The 17,218-nt window shown below is 35.9% G+C and overlaps 1 protein-coding gene across 3 annotated transcripts in view; it reads right to left on the reverse strand.

Annotated features, from left to right (window-relative positions):
- Positions 1 to 4,236: 4,236 nt before the first annotated feature.
- Positions 4,237 to 17,218, reverse strand: part of LOC107044012 (arginine kinase) — a 167,973-nt gene continuing 154,991 nt past the window's right edge. For all 3 annotated transcript variants that reach the window (XM_015265738.1, XM_015265737.2, XM_015265739.2), the window contains exon 4: positions 4,237 to 5,542. In XM_015265738.1, the coding sequence (XP_015121224.1) occupies positions 5,195 to 5,542 (348 nt within the window). In that variant the 3' untranslated portion in view covers positions 4,237 to 5,194. The remainder of the gene's footprint in view (positions 5,543 to 17,218) is intronic.

Raw genomic sequence — 17,218 nt, forward strand, 5'->3', positions numbered from 1 at the left:
ATTAATGAATCATATTCTTTCTGCATTGCTTGACGCCATAATTCAGCATCACTCCTAGACAATGCTTCTTCTACACTTCTTGGATCACCAGTATGTTCAACTTCTTCTGCTGAGGGCAAAACATAATCCTTAAATTTCTCAGGCAATTTTATGTTCCGACGTAAATAATTTCGATTATCACTGGCAACCTGCTCTTCAACCTTGTTACTGTTTTCCTCCACTTGATGCGAATTAGCGTCAACCTCACTGAAATCCTCTTCCAGTAACGTGTCTTCATTGTCGTCATCTTGAAAAAAATACTGTCTCATTCAAAGAGTTAGTTCTATCGTCTTCTTCTGAGGTAATTGAACGCTCATCAACTCCCTCCATTTCATAATTTTCCATATCATCATTCTGATTCCCATTGCCCAGGATTTCTTCAGTAACAATGATCGAATCCTCTGGCTCATCAAAAAAATGAACTCTCATCAACTTTCTCCTGATTTTCTGCAGAAATCCTCTTTTCGTCGAAAATTACATCATGAAATTTGATAACTTCCTCAGTCTTCATATTGATTAGTCTGTACCCCTTGAAATCCTCGTAATATCCAACAAAAAGATACTCTTCAGATTTAGCATCCCATTTTGTTCTCTTATTCTTCTTTGGTACATGAGCATGCGCTGTACATCCAAATACTCGTATTCTCTCCAACTTTGGCTTGACTCTACTCCAAGCTTCCTCAGGAGTTGATCCTTCAACTGCAACCATTGGACTTCTATTCTTCAAGTAGCACGCAGTATTGACAGCTTCAGTACAATATTTCTTCGGTAAACTGGCTGCATACAGCATTGACCGTGCCTTCTCCACCAACGTTCTGTTGAGTCTCTCGGCAACACCATTTTGCTGAGGAGTAGAAGGTATAGACTTTTGATGATGTATTCCATGTTCTTTCAGATAATCCTTAAAATTTCTGTTGATATATCCTCTCCCATTATCAGACCTGATTGCTCGAATTTTACTCCCTGTTTCATTCTCAACTTGATTTTTGAATTCTTTGAATTTTTCAAGTACTTCAGTTTTATTTTCCAGGAAATGAACAAATGATTTTCGAGTCAAATCATCTGTAAAAGTTAGAATATACCTCTTATTACTGATGGAATTTACATTCATGGGATCACACAAATCTGTATGAATGAGACCAGGCTTTGTCGTTCCTCGTACTGCTGGTTCTTTAGGAATGGAAAACCTCTACTGTTTCCCTTTAACACAGCCAGAGCAAACTCCCACCTCATCTGGATTCTTGAAGTCGATGCCCTCTGCTAAACCGTCCCTGAGTTTCTTCATGCTTACTGAATTCAGATGTCCGAGACGCTCGTGCCATAATTTGTAATCATCTGCACCTGAAGCTACACATACTCGTTCATTATACACATCCAGTTTATAAAGTTCACCATCATCTGATTTAGACACCGCAATCAACTCACCAGAAGATTGAATTCTCATTTCACAGATTTTATCATCAATAAATGTCGTTTGTATACCTTTTCTGCCCAATTGCTTACAAGAAATCAAATTAAACTGCAATCCCTCTGCATATTTGATGTCACGTATTGGTGTCTCGATGATCTCTCCATCCACTCGAAGCAGCATCGTCGTCTCACCAATAACTGAGATTTTACTTTTCTCACCAAGTGCAGTTACGATTGTTCCCCGTTCTCAACAGATTTTACATTGTACAACCAGTCCTTCCTTCCAGTCGGATGACAAGTGGCCCCAGAATCCACGTACCAATCATCTCGACTCGGCGTCCCAACACCAAGAGCAGCAGTTACTTCCATTTTGACAATTAAACCCTTTTCTTGTTTTTGAAATTCTTTTGATTGTTCTCCGATGATTTCATGTCATCTTTCTGCAACTCTGGACATCTTTGTTTCCAGTGACCCGGTTTACCGCAATTGAAGCATCCCTTACTGGGTTTCTTTTTGTTTATATCTGTAGTTTTCGTTGAGAGTAAAGCTGATGCCTTTGCTTCATCTTCTAACTTTGAATCTTCCGTTGACAGACGTTCCTTCACAAGGTCAGTTGTTAAGACAGCTCCACAATTTTCCAAAGCCATGATCAGGGGTTTGTAATGAGCTGGTAAACTGTAGAAAATCAGTGCGGTCAGCACTCCATCTTTTATCTCGTTGTCAATTGCTTTTAATTGTTGAGCTATCCTCACTTTTTTAGTTAGATATTCATCCATATTCTTACAGTCAGCATAGCGAATTATCACCAAGTCCTCAATTAATGCTGCCACCCTCGAAAATCCCTTCGCCTCATACACAGCTTCCAATCGATCCCGAGTTCTTTCCCAGTCTTCAAAACCCTCACTTCTGTATAAATATAAGACTTGACACCAGAAACGATAGCTCCAAGGGCCCTGTGATCAAGTCGTGCATCTTGTCTGTCTCCCGTCACTAAGTCCCACAAATCACAATTCACCAAATGAATTTCCATACTGTACTTCCAATCAATGTAATTCGATCGCCCTTCAAGCTTCTCGATCGAGGAAGGCACAGATGTATTGCTGACAGCGTGCACGGTCTGAAGAACCCTGACATCTTGATTTCCTTGATTCCCTTATACTGCGGGATCAACCATCTTTGCTTTTATACACTTTTATCAAATCACTTCTCTTTATTCTGGGCCCATAACCTGATAGAATAAGTAATTCATTCAATGGAAGAAATAAAGAGAAAAATACAAGTGTGTTGTATCGAGTCAGATAAACGAATGAATGTAGGAGAGAGTGAGAACATGTAGGTGTTGTTTTTAACAAAAACGGAACATTACTTTTGGTAACTAAATCATCTATTCCGTTTCGAACACATTTACGATGGAAGATTTCCCCACAATTCGCTATCTCATCACTCAATCACAATCGAACTAAATATTTGCAGTCACAAGTAATGAAAGCAAATACACAAATACACGTATGAATATTAATGTTCCTCTTTTGAGTATCCCACTCGCAGTTTTTTAATTTCCAATTTCCAAAATTTGATCTAGAATAACCCCATAAGCAACTATGTATACCGCCATACGCGCTGTATATGTGTACGAAAACATTGTAATTAATTTGTTTCATTGTTCAGGCATATGGATAACCATTTTCTGAATGTTCTCAAGGCTTGACTGCCAGTCCCACCTAGGAAAATGACGCGCCTCCGAAGAGTCCGTGTAGAGATGCAGCGGACGTACCTCTACACGGTGTAGATTCTTCTATTGAAGAAGGCTTTATTCCAAACTGTTAGGGGCAAGTGCCAAACGCTGGAGATTCGAAAAACGCCGTCCTTCGGATCGTGTATACACGCCTGTGATGCGTTATTGTTCCATGTAGAGATGGTTGTTTTTAATTCTTGTTCATTGAATTGGTGTAGAGACGAGCTTTCACTGTTTATTTCTCGGTGGTTGAGATGAGGAGCGCCTTTCATTCGATGGTGTAGAGATCAATGGTCGAATTGCAGTCGTGTAGAAATGAGGCTGAGTAGAGTTGAATCGTACCGACTTTACTGTCTCTCCTTGCTCATATTCTCCAATCCCAATGCACTTTGATCCCAATCCGGAAATACTACTAAATTGCGGGTATGGCTGCGGTGACATCCAATTTAGGAAGGAGATTGCCCAAATCGATTTAATTATGGCCCAAAATTTTTAGTTCAATGTTATCTTAACTGAGTTTGAAGGTGCCAGTTGTATTATCAATTCTCTAGTTATGGCCGTAAGAAAGTTAAATCACAAAATACAAGCCCACTAGGGTTATACATGCATAAATTTTCTAAAATTCTCATATCTTGACATTTCATGACATTCTACATCATTTTGAGACCAAATTGGAAGATATATATGTAGTCAAATATAAGTTTTCCACACACCTGCACGGAAAGTTCGTACTTTCCTCCCGCTCATCAAAGAGCAAAATACGAACTTTCCTTTGCAGGCGTGTTAAAAAATAGCATGTGCACCTCGGGCGGGAAAACATGACTTTCCGCCCTTGATGCACAATATGCTAGAGTATGTAAACAAGGAAATAAGACGAGATTAGAGATTGAAATAAAGAGTAAGAGAAGCATATATAGATGTGTAACAAAGAATACTTTTGTAACATCAAGGAAATAAATTGAATTGAATATATGTAGTCAAATTCAACTATTACAAAGCTTCCATGCTCAAGTAAAAAAAAACATTTAGGGTGGATTGATAAATAACGAACATCATGGTGTAATATCTTTTATTCATGTTTTTTCATTTTCTAAATTTGCATTCGATACATCTGGTTTTTCTTAGTGTTACTGAGAATTTATTTCATCTAATTCGCTTATGTATGCCTCCAATTTCAGATGATTCTAAAATGGTTTTATGGCAAAAGAAACAAAAATGGCTGCTCTGCCTGGTACGGAGGGAGGGAAATACGAATAATCTTAACGTCGAAGCAAACTATCTCAAAATCCCTGATGGACCCTTTTCTTTTTCATGAAGGGATCGTACAATTTCGCAACTACTTATGTATCACAGTTGCTTTCTTCACATATAAGCAGAGGGTGAGGGGAAAATGACGAAAACACATTCCCCCATAATAAACTCAATCCTTATTTAATACCAGGAAATTATAACGATATTGAAGCAACGATGCAATCGTACCATAGTGATTATTCAACGATTTCGTCCAAGAAAAGAGGAAATATACTGCGGACAAATTTTCCTTGAAAATGAAAAAATAAAATAAAATAAAACAAAAAATGCCCATTTCGTATTGAGCTACGCGAGTGAATTTGTTTTCCATTTGTTTTCTTCATTCTGTTTGTGTTCAATAGTGCGATAGACGAACAAGAGTTGTTCCAAATGTAACACGGAAATTCATTAAAATGAGGAAAAATCAATTTAATAAGACGAGTTCGAGTCGCCGTTGGAGTAAGAAGAATGTTTTCCTCTTCTTGGTTTACCGGACAGGCTCGTTCACTACTAAAAATGCTTGATGTTTGATTCAATTTTTTTTATTCTTCCTCTCTCAAAAAGGTGGGACCATTTTTTTAGGAGAAAAAAGGGCTGAAGATTGTTGACGTCTTATCTTTGATGCTCCATCTTATCTTATTACTTCTCATTCAAAATGGGCACATGGAAAAAGAGGGATGGGGAATGATTTTAGGCAAAGAGCAGGGACCATTGATAGGTTTAGAGTTCTTTCTCGATCTTGATGAGTTCGGCGATGCCATCGTGCATCTCCCTGACTGCCTGGTATTCAGTAAGCCCAAGACGGCGTTTGTTCGAGATGTCATAGATACCACCCTCGGCCTCAGTGTGTTCACCACGAGTACCACGGACTTGGAGATTAAATTTAGCAGCGACTTCCTCGAGTTTGGCTTTATTGGCTGCCAATTTGGGGACTTTGATATGCACTGAAGCCCGAACCGTTGTACCCAAGTTAGTGGGACAGAATGTGAGGAAACCGAGACGATCATCATGGGAGAAAGGTAGACGTTTCTCAATGTCGTTGACTGCAGTTACGAGACGACGATACACCTACGAAAAAGAAGAAGATTAATTTCCAGTTCTTTTCATTTCCATCTATGATGACTTCGGCGTTCTACAAGCTATTCAGGTTGAAAAATTATGAGCATAAAATGAGGATACCTCATAATATGAGGTATCCTGGAAATATTGCGAGATATGCGAGGTAATCGATGGTTCTTTCATCGATTGATGAAAATCTCCATATAACGATGAAACGTAATATCCCGTTTTGGAGCAATGGGCAACAGAAAGATGTATAGGTGATTAAACAAAAATTTTAGAAAAAGATAACTTGAAAAATATTGAGAATTGAAGGAGTTATGATTTTTCGCAAATGGATAGTTTTTGTCCAAAAAATTATTTTTTTCAAAATCTGTCGGTCTTTAAGCTATCAAATCGTCCTTTGGCACACTCAAAGAACATGACAAACCCTTGAAAATGAGATGACAGCTATAGCATTATTTTCAGTTTGACGGGGTTTATACGAGAAAAAGTTTGTTTTTTAAATCGTTAGTTAATGGCTCAAAAAGCTCATTTTTATGAATTTGAAATTTTCACCAAAAATCGTCAATACAATGACAAGAATTTTGACACCAATTAGGTTCTCTTTCACCGTAGGTCGGGCAATGGGATTTTCGGTCATTTTTTATACCTGTCCCACTGAAAAAAAATCAATAAATTCTGCTCATTTTATTGAAAATTTTGGGTGAAAATTTCAAGTTTTTAAAAAATGAGCTTTTTGAGTAATTAACGATTGAAAAATAAACGTTTTCTCGTACAACCCCCTTCAAACTGAAGTTAATACTATGTATGACATCTCATTTTGAAGGGTATTTCATGTTCTTTGAGTGTGCCAAAGAGCGATTTGATAGCTTGAAACTATCGGGCCTGCAGAAATATTGAGGCCAATTTGAAAAAAAAATTTTTTCTACAAAAACTAGCAATTTTCAAAAAATTATAACTCCCTCAATTATGAATATTTTTCAATTTTTATTGTTTCAAAATTTCGTCTAATCGTTATGTTTTCAGAAAAAAATAGAGACAAATATCCCCAGTATAGACTTTTTTGTCCTGCTGATTTGGCGTGGATCTACTCATAGACTAATTAAGACAAAAAAGTGAGAAGGAAATTTGGCGTTATCAACTATCAGCTGTAGCCATCAGTATGTTTTTTATCTATCATAACAATGAGAAATAATAACAGTAAGGTTGTGAATTGAGGCTCATAAATAAAATGAAATAGGGTAAAATATAATGTAGTTTTTTTATTATCGTGCCTGAGATGGATAAACATCGATGTAAATAGTGAACAACTGCCCGAAAAATTTTTCTGGAAGAATCAAAAATATATTTTAAATATTTTAGGGATAATTTTTCTGCCTATTTTACATGAATGGTGCAAATTTTAATATTAAACAAAACAAAATTAGCTGTGTAGGAGTCGAATTTCCAAAAACTAATTCGTCATTGCTATTATATACATTTTTTCAAAAATTTTGAAAAAAAACTCTGTAGCTCGAAAATTGGAGGCCCTGGAAGAATTTTTACATTTTAACCGTCTGCAGGACAATCGAAGAATAAACAATGAGTTTTTGCACCAATTATATATTTTTAGACATATACAATCGATCTTCAATGCACAGTTAATCTCACGCCAATAGCTCGCGAATTTAAAAACTCATAGTAGCCTCTCCTTAATTACAGACAACAGGAAAATTCATAATTGATTTGACTCGGCTATTAAAAAAATGATGATGCTATTGAAATCTACTTCTATTTGTGATCCTGATCTATGATTTATTTTCATTTTCCTCACGTTCATGAGGAGTGAACGATTTTGTAGACGTAACGATTTATTTGTTCAACGACGAAAATGGAGAGCGTGCTGACGAGCGCGTGCAGCGCGCTTCATATTGCTATCAGTAAAAAAATATCTTCAAAGATTCCTCGGAAGTTAAGTGTGTCTGTTACTCTGTTACTCATCGTTCATCTCTTACGGAAATTATGGAAATGCTTTGATATATCGCCAACAGATTAAGACCGATCGTTTCTATTTTCCTTTTAACGGTCATTATTGTTTTTTCAACGTGTGGAAGAGAGGAAGATGAGTGCTTGTCATTTGAGGAAATAACTAGGTACTCTCAGGCGAAAAGCTCTCATTTTCCTCCTGTTTATCAGAGAGCACAGACCGAATATTCTATACAGATGTGTCCAAGAGAAATAAAATAGGTCATCATGACATCAGGGAGATGGAACGATGTACAATGCGAATTTTTAAATTTACTGGCGATGAGGTGATTGGAACAATACTCAATTAAAAGACTGAACAGTTTCCATCAGAAATCCCTAATGAAACTTTAAGAAGATCAGACATCCCTAATGAAACTGATAATTACACTGATATCCTTGATTGTTCCAAAAAATCTGCATATAAAAAACTCGAATTAGAAAAGATCATCTCATCATCAAGTTTTACAGGAACATGATATATATAATGCAAAAATATAAAAACACGAGAGATGGAAGCTGCATATAATGTTTAAAAAAATTTAATTGAAATTTAATTTTTTTTTTCATATTTTGCTCTTTTAATTTGCCTTTTTTTATCCATTAATTTTTTAATTCTTTTTTTTTCTATTGAATATTTTAATACAGTACCTTACACAGGTCATTATATGAAATTTTATATAAAATTGAAATTTTATATAAAATTTTATACAATAACAAAATGTTGTAATGTTATGTTCGTTGACGTTAGGGTACTGAAAAATTGTAAGATGTGTTTGTAATGGATTAGGGGTATTTATTGTGTGGCACAATTTGAGAAGAGATGGATCGGGCTGTAAACGTAAATACCACTTGGTTTGATTCCTCATTATAGGATAATTCTTTGTATATGTATTGAAAAAGAGGGAGAGAGAATTTCGTGTTTGGGTATTCGGCAATTTTTGTAGGAGGGGATAATCATAGGAGGAGATTTTGGATAAGGCGATTTTTGTAGACGAGGATTTTGAATGCGGAGATTTTGTCGCGGGGATTTTCCCCCTATTTAAGAAGCACGATTTTTTAAATAACAAAATGAAGCGCAGCTCTACCCAATTCGCTATTTGGGGACGAATTGTCAGTTGTAATACCCCGAGACCTTCAAAATTATCAGATATTTTCCAACAGCTACGTTGTAAATAAATGAAAGTGTTAAGTTTTGCTGGCTAAAAATCTCGAGTGCGCTGTACGAGGGATTTTTCGGCAAAAACTTGACAGATTCGTTTTTTTGCAGAAAAGCTTGAGAGAAATATCAGCTAAATTTTGAAGGTTGAGTAGTATTCGGAGGACAATTTCCTCAATTCTGATTGAGGATCAAAATTGAGTAAATAGTCAGTAGTAATACCCCAAGAGCTTCTAAATTATCGGGTATTTCCCGATAGCTTCGTTGCAAACAAATAATAGTGTCAAGCGCTCGGGAATTTTTAACCTGCAAAACTTGGCACGATGGTTTGTTTGCAGGGGAGCTTGAGGGAAATACCCGATTAATTTTGAATCTCGAGGGGTATTTGTCGGATTATTTTTACCAATCGGATTTTGGCCAAGTAGAGTGCAGTGGATAACATCGGGAGGTGAATTGGAGAAGATTTGAACAACTTATTTTAATAGAATACCCCCATTTCCATAGACTGTCAAATATAAGATTCTATCTGAAATGAGCCGAAGAAATTAAGAGCTACTGCGAAATATTGAGATAAAAAAATGAAGAACTACCACGAAATATTCAAAAGCTAGGAGGAAATATCCGAAATAAAACTATCGGATAGCCTCAAATACTGCGCTCTGATTGGTCGAAATCCGATAGGGAAAAATAATCAGTAAAATACCTAGTCCATACGCAATACCCCCCTCCCATGGTCCTCAAGTGGTCGATGGAATTTTATTATTGCATTTCAGGTTTTTGAAGGTAAAAAAACCAAATTTTTTGGTTATATTTTCCTTCAGTCATGCAATCATTTGTTAGAAACAAATTAGTCCCCATTTTCAGTGAGCAGATAATTTTCCGCAAAAACCGGGAGAGATACAGAAAAATGTTTCGAATGAATGTTATTCCTCTTTTTCTTACTGTTATGCCCCTAAATAACATTGAGTAATTCCTCTGTTGATCCGGATAATATTAGGACACGAAAGTGGCACAATATTCGGAACAAAACAGAGAATGAAGAAATATCAAATAACGTTGAATATTCGTGCATTAAATCCACGTATATCCGATGAATGTAGATAACTGAGGTGCACCGTCAGCACTTTGCGCCCCGACGACTGGCCTTCGCGCGCGCCGGAAGACGTCACCCGATGCCTCGCAGGTGTGAGCCGAAGACAACGACCTGATGCAATCGAATACACTATGGAATATAAAAACTCGCGAATTCGTTGCTACTCTAGGCCAGTTATTCGACGAGTCTCTAATTACGTTCTTTACACTCTATACTCGCCTAATACCTTCGGGGTCAGTCCGAGTTCTTATTTATTTAATAAAAGGTTAAATAATAATAGTACATTAGAGCACTAGGGCACTAAGTTCGTTTTCGACGAATGTGAAGGTTACAGGCCGAGCCGAAGGCGAGGTCTGTATTCACATTCGTTGAAAACGAAGTTTGTGCCCGAGCGGTCTATAATATTTCATGTCTTGCGACCGTAAACCGCGTTTGAACCGAGCGGAGCGAGGTTAGAAACGCGGTTTATCGGTCGCCGTGACATAAATTCTATTATTTATTCGCGTGTGATTTATCCCTACATTGAAGCCAGACCGCTCGGGTCCATTACATTACGAATAAAATGATTTTTGAGGCATGTTAAACTAGCACAGCCAAATCAGCACAATCAGGAAAAGTGAAAAGCATTTGAAAGCTTACATGTTTTGGTAATTTTTTCCGCAAACAAAATTTGCTTCAATAGATTTTTCTAAGGCTGTACCAACTTTGTGAAAGCTAGCACAAATCGATTTAAAAAAAACAATAACAATCAAATAGGAGAGGTGTACAAACTTTGGAAAAATATAAGGACATGTAAAAAAACAAGGAGAGGAATCGAAATTATGGGTATTCTTTCGTTATTCAAACAGAGTGCGTGGAGTCCACGCGCGACAGAAGTGAAACTTCTTTTTAGTATTCTCAAATTTTTTTGTCCAATTTGTTTTTCCTGAAAATTTTTTTTTCGCTTCTCATGCTTGAGAAAGCATTATTATTATGATTATATATAGAAATTCGATGGGATACTAGGAAATTAATAACAAGAAAATTTGAATGACTTTTTTCATTTTTTACCATTCAGCAGATAAAAACTTTCAATTTTCAAGTTCAGATTTTTAATTGCAATTTTTAATTTCAATTTTAAATTTGAATTCCAAATTTCAATTTTATATTAAAAGTTTTAATTCGAAATTTCAATTGAAGTTTTCAATTTTTAATTTTCATTCAAAATTTCAATCTCAAATTTCAATTTCCAATTCAGAATTCCAATTTCAGAATGGAAATTCAAATTTCAGGATTTTCAAAATCCAAATTTTTAATTTTGGAATTGAAGCAAATAAAAAATTTCAATTTCAGATTTTCAAGTGCAATTTTTAATCTCAATTTTGATTTTCTACTTCAAATTTCAGATTAAGAATTTCAATTGAAAATTTGAATTTCAAATTTGAATTTTAAATTAAAAGTTCCAATTTAAAATTCCAATCCAAATTTTCAATTATCAATTTCCATTCAACAGCCAAATTCAAATTTGAGGATTTTGAAATTCCAAAATTTCAATTTTGGAATTTCAAATTTCAATTTTAAATTACCCTTTCAATTTTCAATTTTCAATTTTGCATTCCAATTTCAAAATCCAAATTCGAGTTTGAGTATTTAAAAATTGCAAATTTTTCATTTTCGAATTTGAAATTTTCGAATTTCCAATCTTAGAATTACAAAGTTCAAGATTCAAAATTTCAGGATTTCGAAATTTTACAATTTCAGAACTTCAAATTTCACAATCTCAACTTTCAGAATCGCATAATTTCAAAATTTCAAAATTTCAGAAGTGCTAAATTTCAAAATTCAGAGTTCATCATTTTAAAATGCAGAATTCAGAATTTCCCAATTTTCAATTGCAGATTTCAAATATCAATTTTGCGTTCCTGATTTAGAATTTCAATTTCACGTTTAAACTCAAAATTTAAATGTAAAATACCAATTTCAAATTTCAATTTCAATATCAAATGTCAAAATTTCAAGTTATTTGAGTTTTTTACATTTTTTACATTTATTACATTCTATAGATAAATTGCCAGTTTTTCACGTCGTAATGTAAAAAACTGTCTCTAGACCGAAATGCCCATCCCTGGTCTCAGGCATAGCAAGGCGTACGGCCCCACTCTAGGCTTACCCCCACTACCGATCCTTACATGTTTCGTGTCGCCTCGGATTTTCTTCACTCACGCGCGGCTCCCCTACGCTTGACTAGCCCCCCACTTACTGACTAACCCGTTCCCCTCAAAACCTTTCACTTTTCGTGTCGCGCTGAAATTTTTCGTACCCTCCCTAAAGAAGTTTCACTTCAAAATGAGTCGAGTATGTACACCCTTAAAATTATAAGAATTTCTCAGTTCAATAATAAACAAACTATCGCATAAGAGCAGGTGTACAAACTTCGGAAATGACCAAGAAAAGCTGTACAAAGTTCGAAATGAAGTTTACTTTGCACATTATTTACTTCGTGAAAAGTGTGTACTGATTCAAATTACGACTTGATTCATGCGGTCATTCATAACTAAAGAAAGGTGTACAAACTTCAAAATGACGTCCGCCCTGTAGTGAAGGTCCTTGTGAAGTTTGTATACCCTTCCTGAGTGGACGAGTCAGCCTTTCCCTTATCGAGGCTAACCTGACATTTCTGATGGAACACTCTTTTGTTCACAAAGCGAAAAGGGCAGGTGTACAAATCTCAGAATGACGTCTGCCCTGAAGTGAAGGCCCTTGTGAATTTTGCACACCTTTCCTGAGTGGATGAGTCAGCCTTTCCCGTAACGATTCCCGAGTCGAAATATGAGACTTGTTTTTGAGCTCCCAGGACTTCTTTCGATCTCTTTCTGAGATTGGAATTCTCCCCTCGTACTCTTTTTGATCTTCCTGACCGACGGGGCCTCCATTGATGCTCTGCTTAGGAGATAAAAGTACTCTGTTGATTCTCCGCCGCGATTTTAGCCCGGCGCTCTCTTTTAACTCTCTCCCTCCGAGACCTCTTTCAATTGTCTCAATAATTTTACTCACAAAAGGCAGAATTTTTTTTATACAACATTACAAATTTTAAACCTAACGATAAATCGTCGTTTCGAGTTGGAGTCTCTCCACTTTTTTTTGTTTTTTTTTGTCAAGTGAAAAATACCGATCACATTGCAAATCAATATTACTTTATTAATCGGTTCAGTAACACAGATGTCAAATTTTGAATCAACTATTATAATACAAAGCTTCCATCCATTAACTAAAATCCATGATTCATAACAATTATGAGGTTTTCTGAAGGAATTTGAGAAAATCTACGAGTTTTTCGAAAATTAGAGAAAATTTCCGGTATCTCATAAATATTGGAGAATTTTTGAATAAACAATGGGAGAACAATTGATAGGAAAAGGCAAAATTTTCCAAATAAAACTGATATGAAGGAGTCATGTGACCCGAACTACTCCACTCTGATTGATTACAATGGGAAAGAAGAACATATTAGGTGTATGACTTAATTCTCGGCTCCTAGATTAAGTTGATCAGAACAGCGATTTAAATTAAAAAATTTTCCCGCAATGAAGGGCGTTTTGAAGCGCCATCTCTGAGCTATCAAACCACTCAAGTCCGATTGCGGTCCCATTAACACACTGAAATATACTATATACTGGAAAGGGCACTGCAATGTCAGACTCGTAAACGGAAAACGAGCCAGAAAGGAGTAGATTTTGGGGGCCACCTCTCTCACTCCCTCGACGGTGCACATGCGCGTAACGTGCCAAACGACATACGGTACAAGTGAGTTGAGAAGCTTAGGTTGAGTTGTGACGTCGCGACCAAGTTCCTAGGCGCGGCGTTAGTGTAGTTTGGCGGTTTATTCAAATAAAAAAAAGGATATTTTGGCCCCTGCCCGGTCCGTCGATGTCGGGCCCATGAGTCCCTTCCCCCAAGAGACGTGACGTCACGTACCTCCACCTCTACCCCTAACAGTAAGCAACTGCGCGCGCATCCTGTGCGAAGGAGTAGGGAGGGGTTTCAGCCCCAAGATTTGAAAACTTAGAGTTAAATTAGAGTTAGTTACACCCTACAGTTCAGCGAGAACACCTAAATTTATCTCCTTTAAAATACCAAGTTAGAAGTTAGTCAAGTCGAAATAAATAGATTGTTACGTGCTCCCTTAGCACTTTTGTGTTAATTTTTTCAAATCAGTGTTTAAATTTCCCTCCAACAATTATTTTTCCCAATTTTCTTCGCTGGAGTGCCCATCAGGGCTTTGGTAGCTGACGGATCCAGATCGAGGCAATTTCCACGGCAGTTTTGAATTTTGGCGCTCATTGCTGGGGAATAACTTTGGTTATTCACCAGGACATAACAGAGTTATGCGCAGTGAATTCATGTGTTAAGGGGTAACGGAACCGACCACAAAAAGACGTTTACCAAAAACAAGTTTTCTTGGATTCTATGCAATGAGAATCAATGAAACTTTTTCCCCGTATTGAGAGTAGCGGAACGCATCGCTCTCTTCTCATGCTTTTCTTATTTATGTAAAAAAAATGCAAATTATTTATCAGCAAGGCCGACGCCATTTTATTTGTAGGAATCTGCCAAGTCATGGTAGAAAAACCGATTTTTTGTAGATTTTTTTTAACCGATGGCTATTTTCATGAGAAGAGAGGGATCGAACGAGGTCCAAGACAGACATTTTGAGTACAAAAACGTACTTTTGTTGCGTAATTTTCGTAAAAACTTGTTTATGATGATTGGGTGGTATCCAGGAGGTAACAAGTCCTTTACAGGGCACCAATTGTAAGATGGAAGTACTTTTACGAGTCAGAAGATGGTGCGAACGGCGTTGGAAATTCGTCAAACTAGCCCGGGCTGAAGGATATTATGACAGGCCTACTAAGGGCACTATGGGGCTTTGCCCAATAGGAAACGGAGTGGGTTTGTGTTTCTAATTACAAGTTTATCATGTCAATAAATTGTGACGAATTTAAAATTAATTGATGAAATATAATAATCATTGATAATATTCCATAAAAAAAAATTATGTAAGGATAGGGAGGAGATTATGTATATGGAGAACAGAAAAAATCACTCTCAAGAACAGCGTGGTGGCTGGGTGGGTAGAGCGTTGGATTGATAACCCAGTAATAAAGGGTTCGAGTCTCGGGGGAAACCATTTTTTTCATCCCTTTATTTTGTCAATATGATAAAACTATAAATAAATAACTATGATAAATTCTCTACATGAAAGATCGCTTGACATCTTTCTCTCAACCCCTTCCTTCCAAAAATATTTGCAAAATAATCAAAAAATTGATTTTCCACTTCATTTCAAATTCTTCATCACTTGAAAATAAACACTAAATAAATAGACAATATTTATAAATTGTATTTTCTTGTGAAAAACCTCGTATTGCCATTTTTCTCTAAATCCGTTATAGGCCAGTCAAATAAGGACTTTTTTTTGGCCGAAATCAAGGATGATAGAAGAAGGATGAAAACCATGAGATATCATGCGGAAGAATGATATGAAACACATACCACGTTTTTGGAATTGTAGCAAACCGGGAAATTGTTTAAAAAAATTAAGAACTGCAAAATTAAGCGTCCACGTGACCTTTCTTGCTTTACGCCGACGAAACCGTGATAGATAGGATAAAAATGCATAAGACTCAATTTGTAGAGCATGAAATTTCCTACAAAAAAGTCAATGGCAGCATTTTCGTAATTTCAACCGTCAAGCCGCCAAACGCGCTCAAAGTTGAACTACGAAAAAGCTGATTCGCCGCTAACGCCGAAAAGTTTATTTTAGTTGCAAAATGCAAATAATTTATGAAAAAGTTGATTAAAAAATCTTTAAAAAATCAGGATGCATCTTGACCCTTCACAGAATGTCTCCAGGAAAGGAAATTTTTTAAAAAACATTTTTCAATTTTTCAGAAGTCCCCATTTTTCTATTTTTGCTTCCGAATGGAAGCTTTGTAATCGTTCAAAATTAAGTTTCCAAATTTTTCTGTCAGAGTAACTAAATATGGTCTAAAAAGTCTAAATATGCGATTTTTAGATGGTGTCTGTATGTATGTATGTGTGTGTCCTTTTTTTCAATTTTTGTTTTCGCAATTTTCGTTATAGGAGCTTGATAAAATTTCATGAATTTTCCCATGGATATAGACGTTAATATGCTCTATTCATCGGCACCAATTAAAGTTGAATTATTCATAGAGTTTGTGAAATATTGGTATTTTTTCAAAAATCGATTTTTCGACACTCAGTCCAAGAATTGTTATCAGAATGAAATGAATCATGGCTTAAAAAATTTGTATTGATAGCTTCTTGATTCTATCGGAATATGATGCGGATCGCATCTATCACTGTTGAGCTACATCATATAGTTAGTGAGATTTTTTTTTTCATTTTTTTCATGATAAACTGGAAAAATTAATAGTCATATCAATGAAATCATGGCTCAGAAAGATTGTTTTGATGCTTTCTCGATGAAGTGCAAAGATGAGGAAAACACCATAACTATTTATTAAGTTGTATAGTAGCAATATGAAGCTTTAGGTCACATGGAGAGCATATATGGTTTATATGGGGTCATATAAAAGTTGTACGGGGTCATATGGGCTCATATGGCGTTATATGAAGTGATATGGGTTCATATGAGGGTCATATAGGGGGTGTATGAGGTCATATTGGAGTAATATGGCATTATATGGGGGTCACACGAGGTCATATGGGTGTCACTATTCAAAACAATAAAAAATAAGATTAATAAGTTTCAAAAATAGAGAATCCATTCGGAAGCATATTGCTAATTTGTTAGCAACATAAACTATACCCATATACAGAAAATGCGATTATCCACTTGTTTTTCATTTTTTAACCAAAATTTGCCAGAGTATAACTTTTGATCCAGTTATCTTATTGGAATAAGAACAAAAGGTGATTTTTTCTCGTTCTCTCCTCTCCATTTTCACTTTTTTCACCTTTTCACTCAACTTTCATATTGAACTTATTATTTGTTGATAAACTAAAAAATTTGCTGTTTTTTCAATATATAATCTAACTGGAAAAATTTGTGACCAAACTCGGCAGCTTTATTCCATACTTGAGTCATTGAGATTAATCTTGAATTTTTCCATATTTTTCTTGGCATTTGTTAACGTAGATTTTTAATAATAAAAGGAAAATTTTTCGATTTTTGGCATTTTTTCAATCTTAAAAAATTCTTTGATTTTTTTTGAATTTTTTGATATGGTGGTATTTTTTAATATTTTCAATACTGTGACGAGGCATATTGATTTATTTTTTATTACTTTTCTACAATTTTTTCCCACTACACACTGCCCCCTAAAATGTAAATCCCGCCACCGTTGGATACCCCTTCCCCAGACTTTTCCCCTCATCGCCCCTCTACCCCCCCCCTGGACAT

Source organism: Diachasma alloeum, unplaced genomic scaffold, assembly GCF_001412515.2.
Source record: "Diachasma alloeum isolate Michigan unplaced genomic scaffold, Dall2.0 Dall_scaffold_00659, whole genome shotgun sequence".
Taxonomy (NCBI): Eukaryota; Metazoa; Arthropoda; class Insecta; order Hymenoptera; family Braconidae; genus Diachasma; species Diachasma alloeum.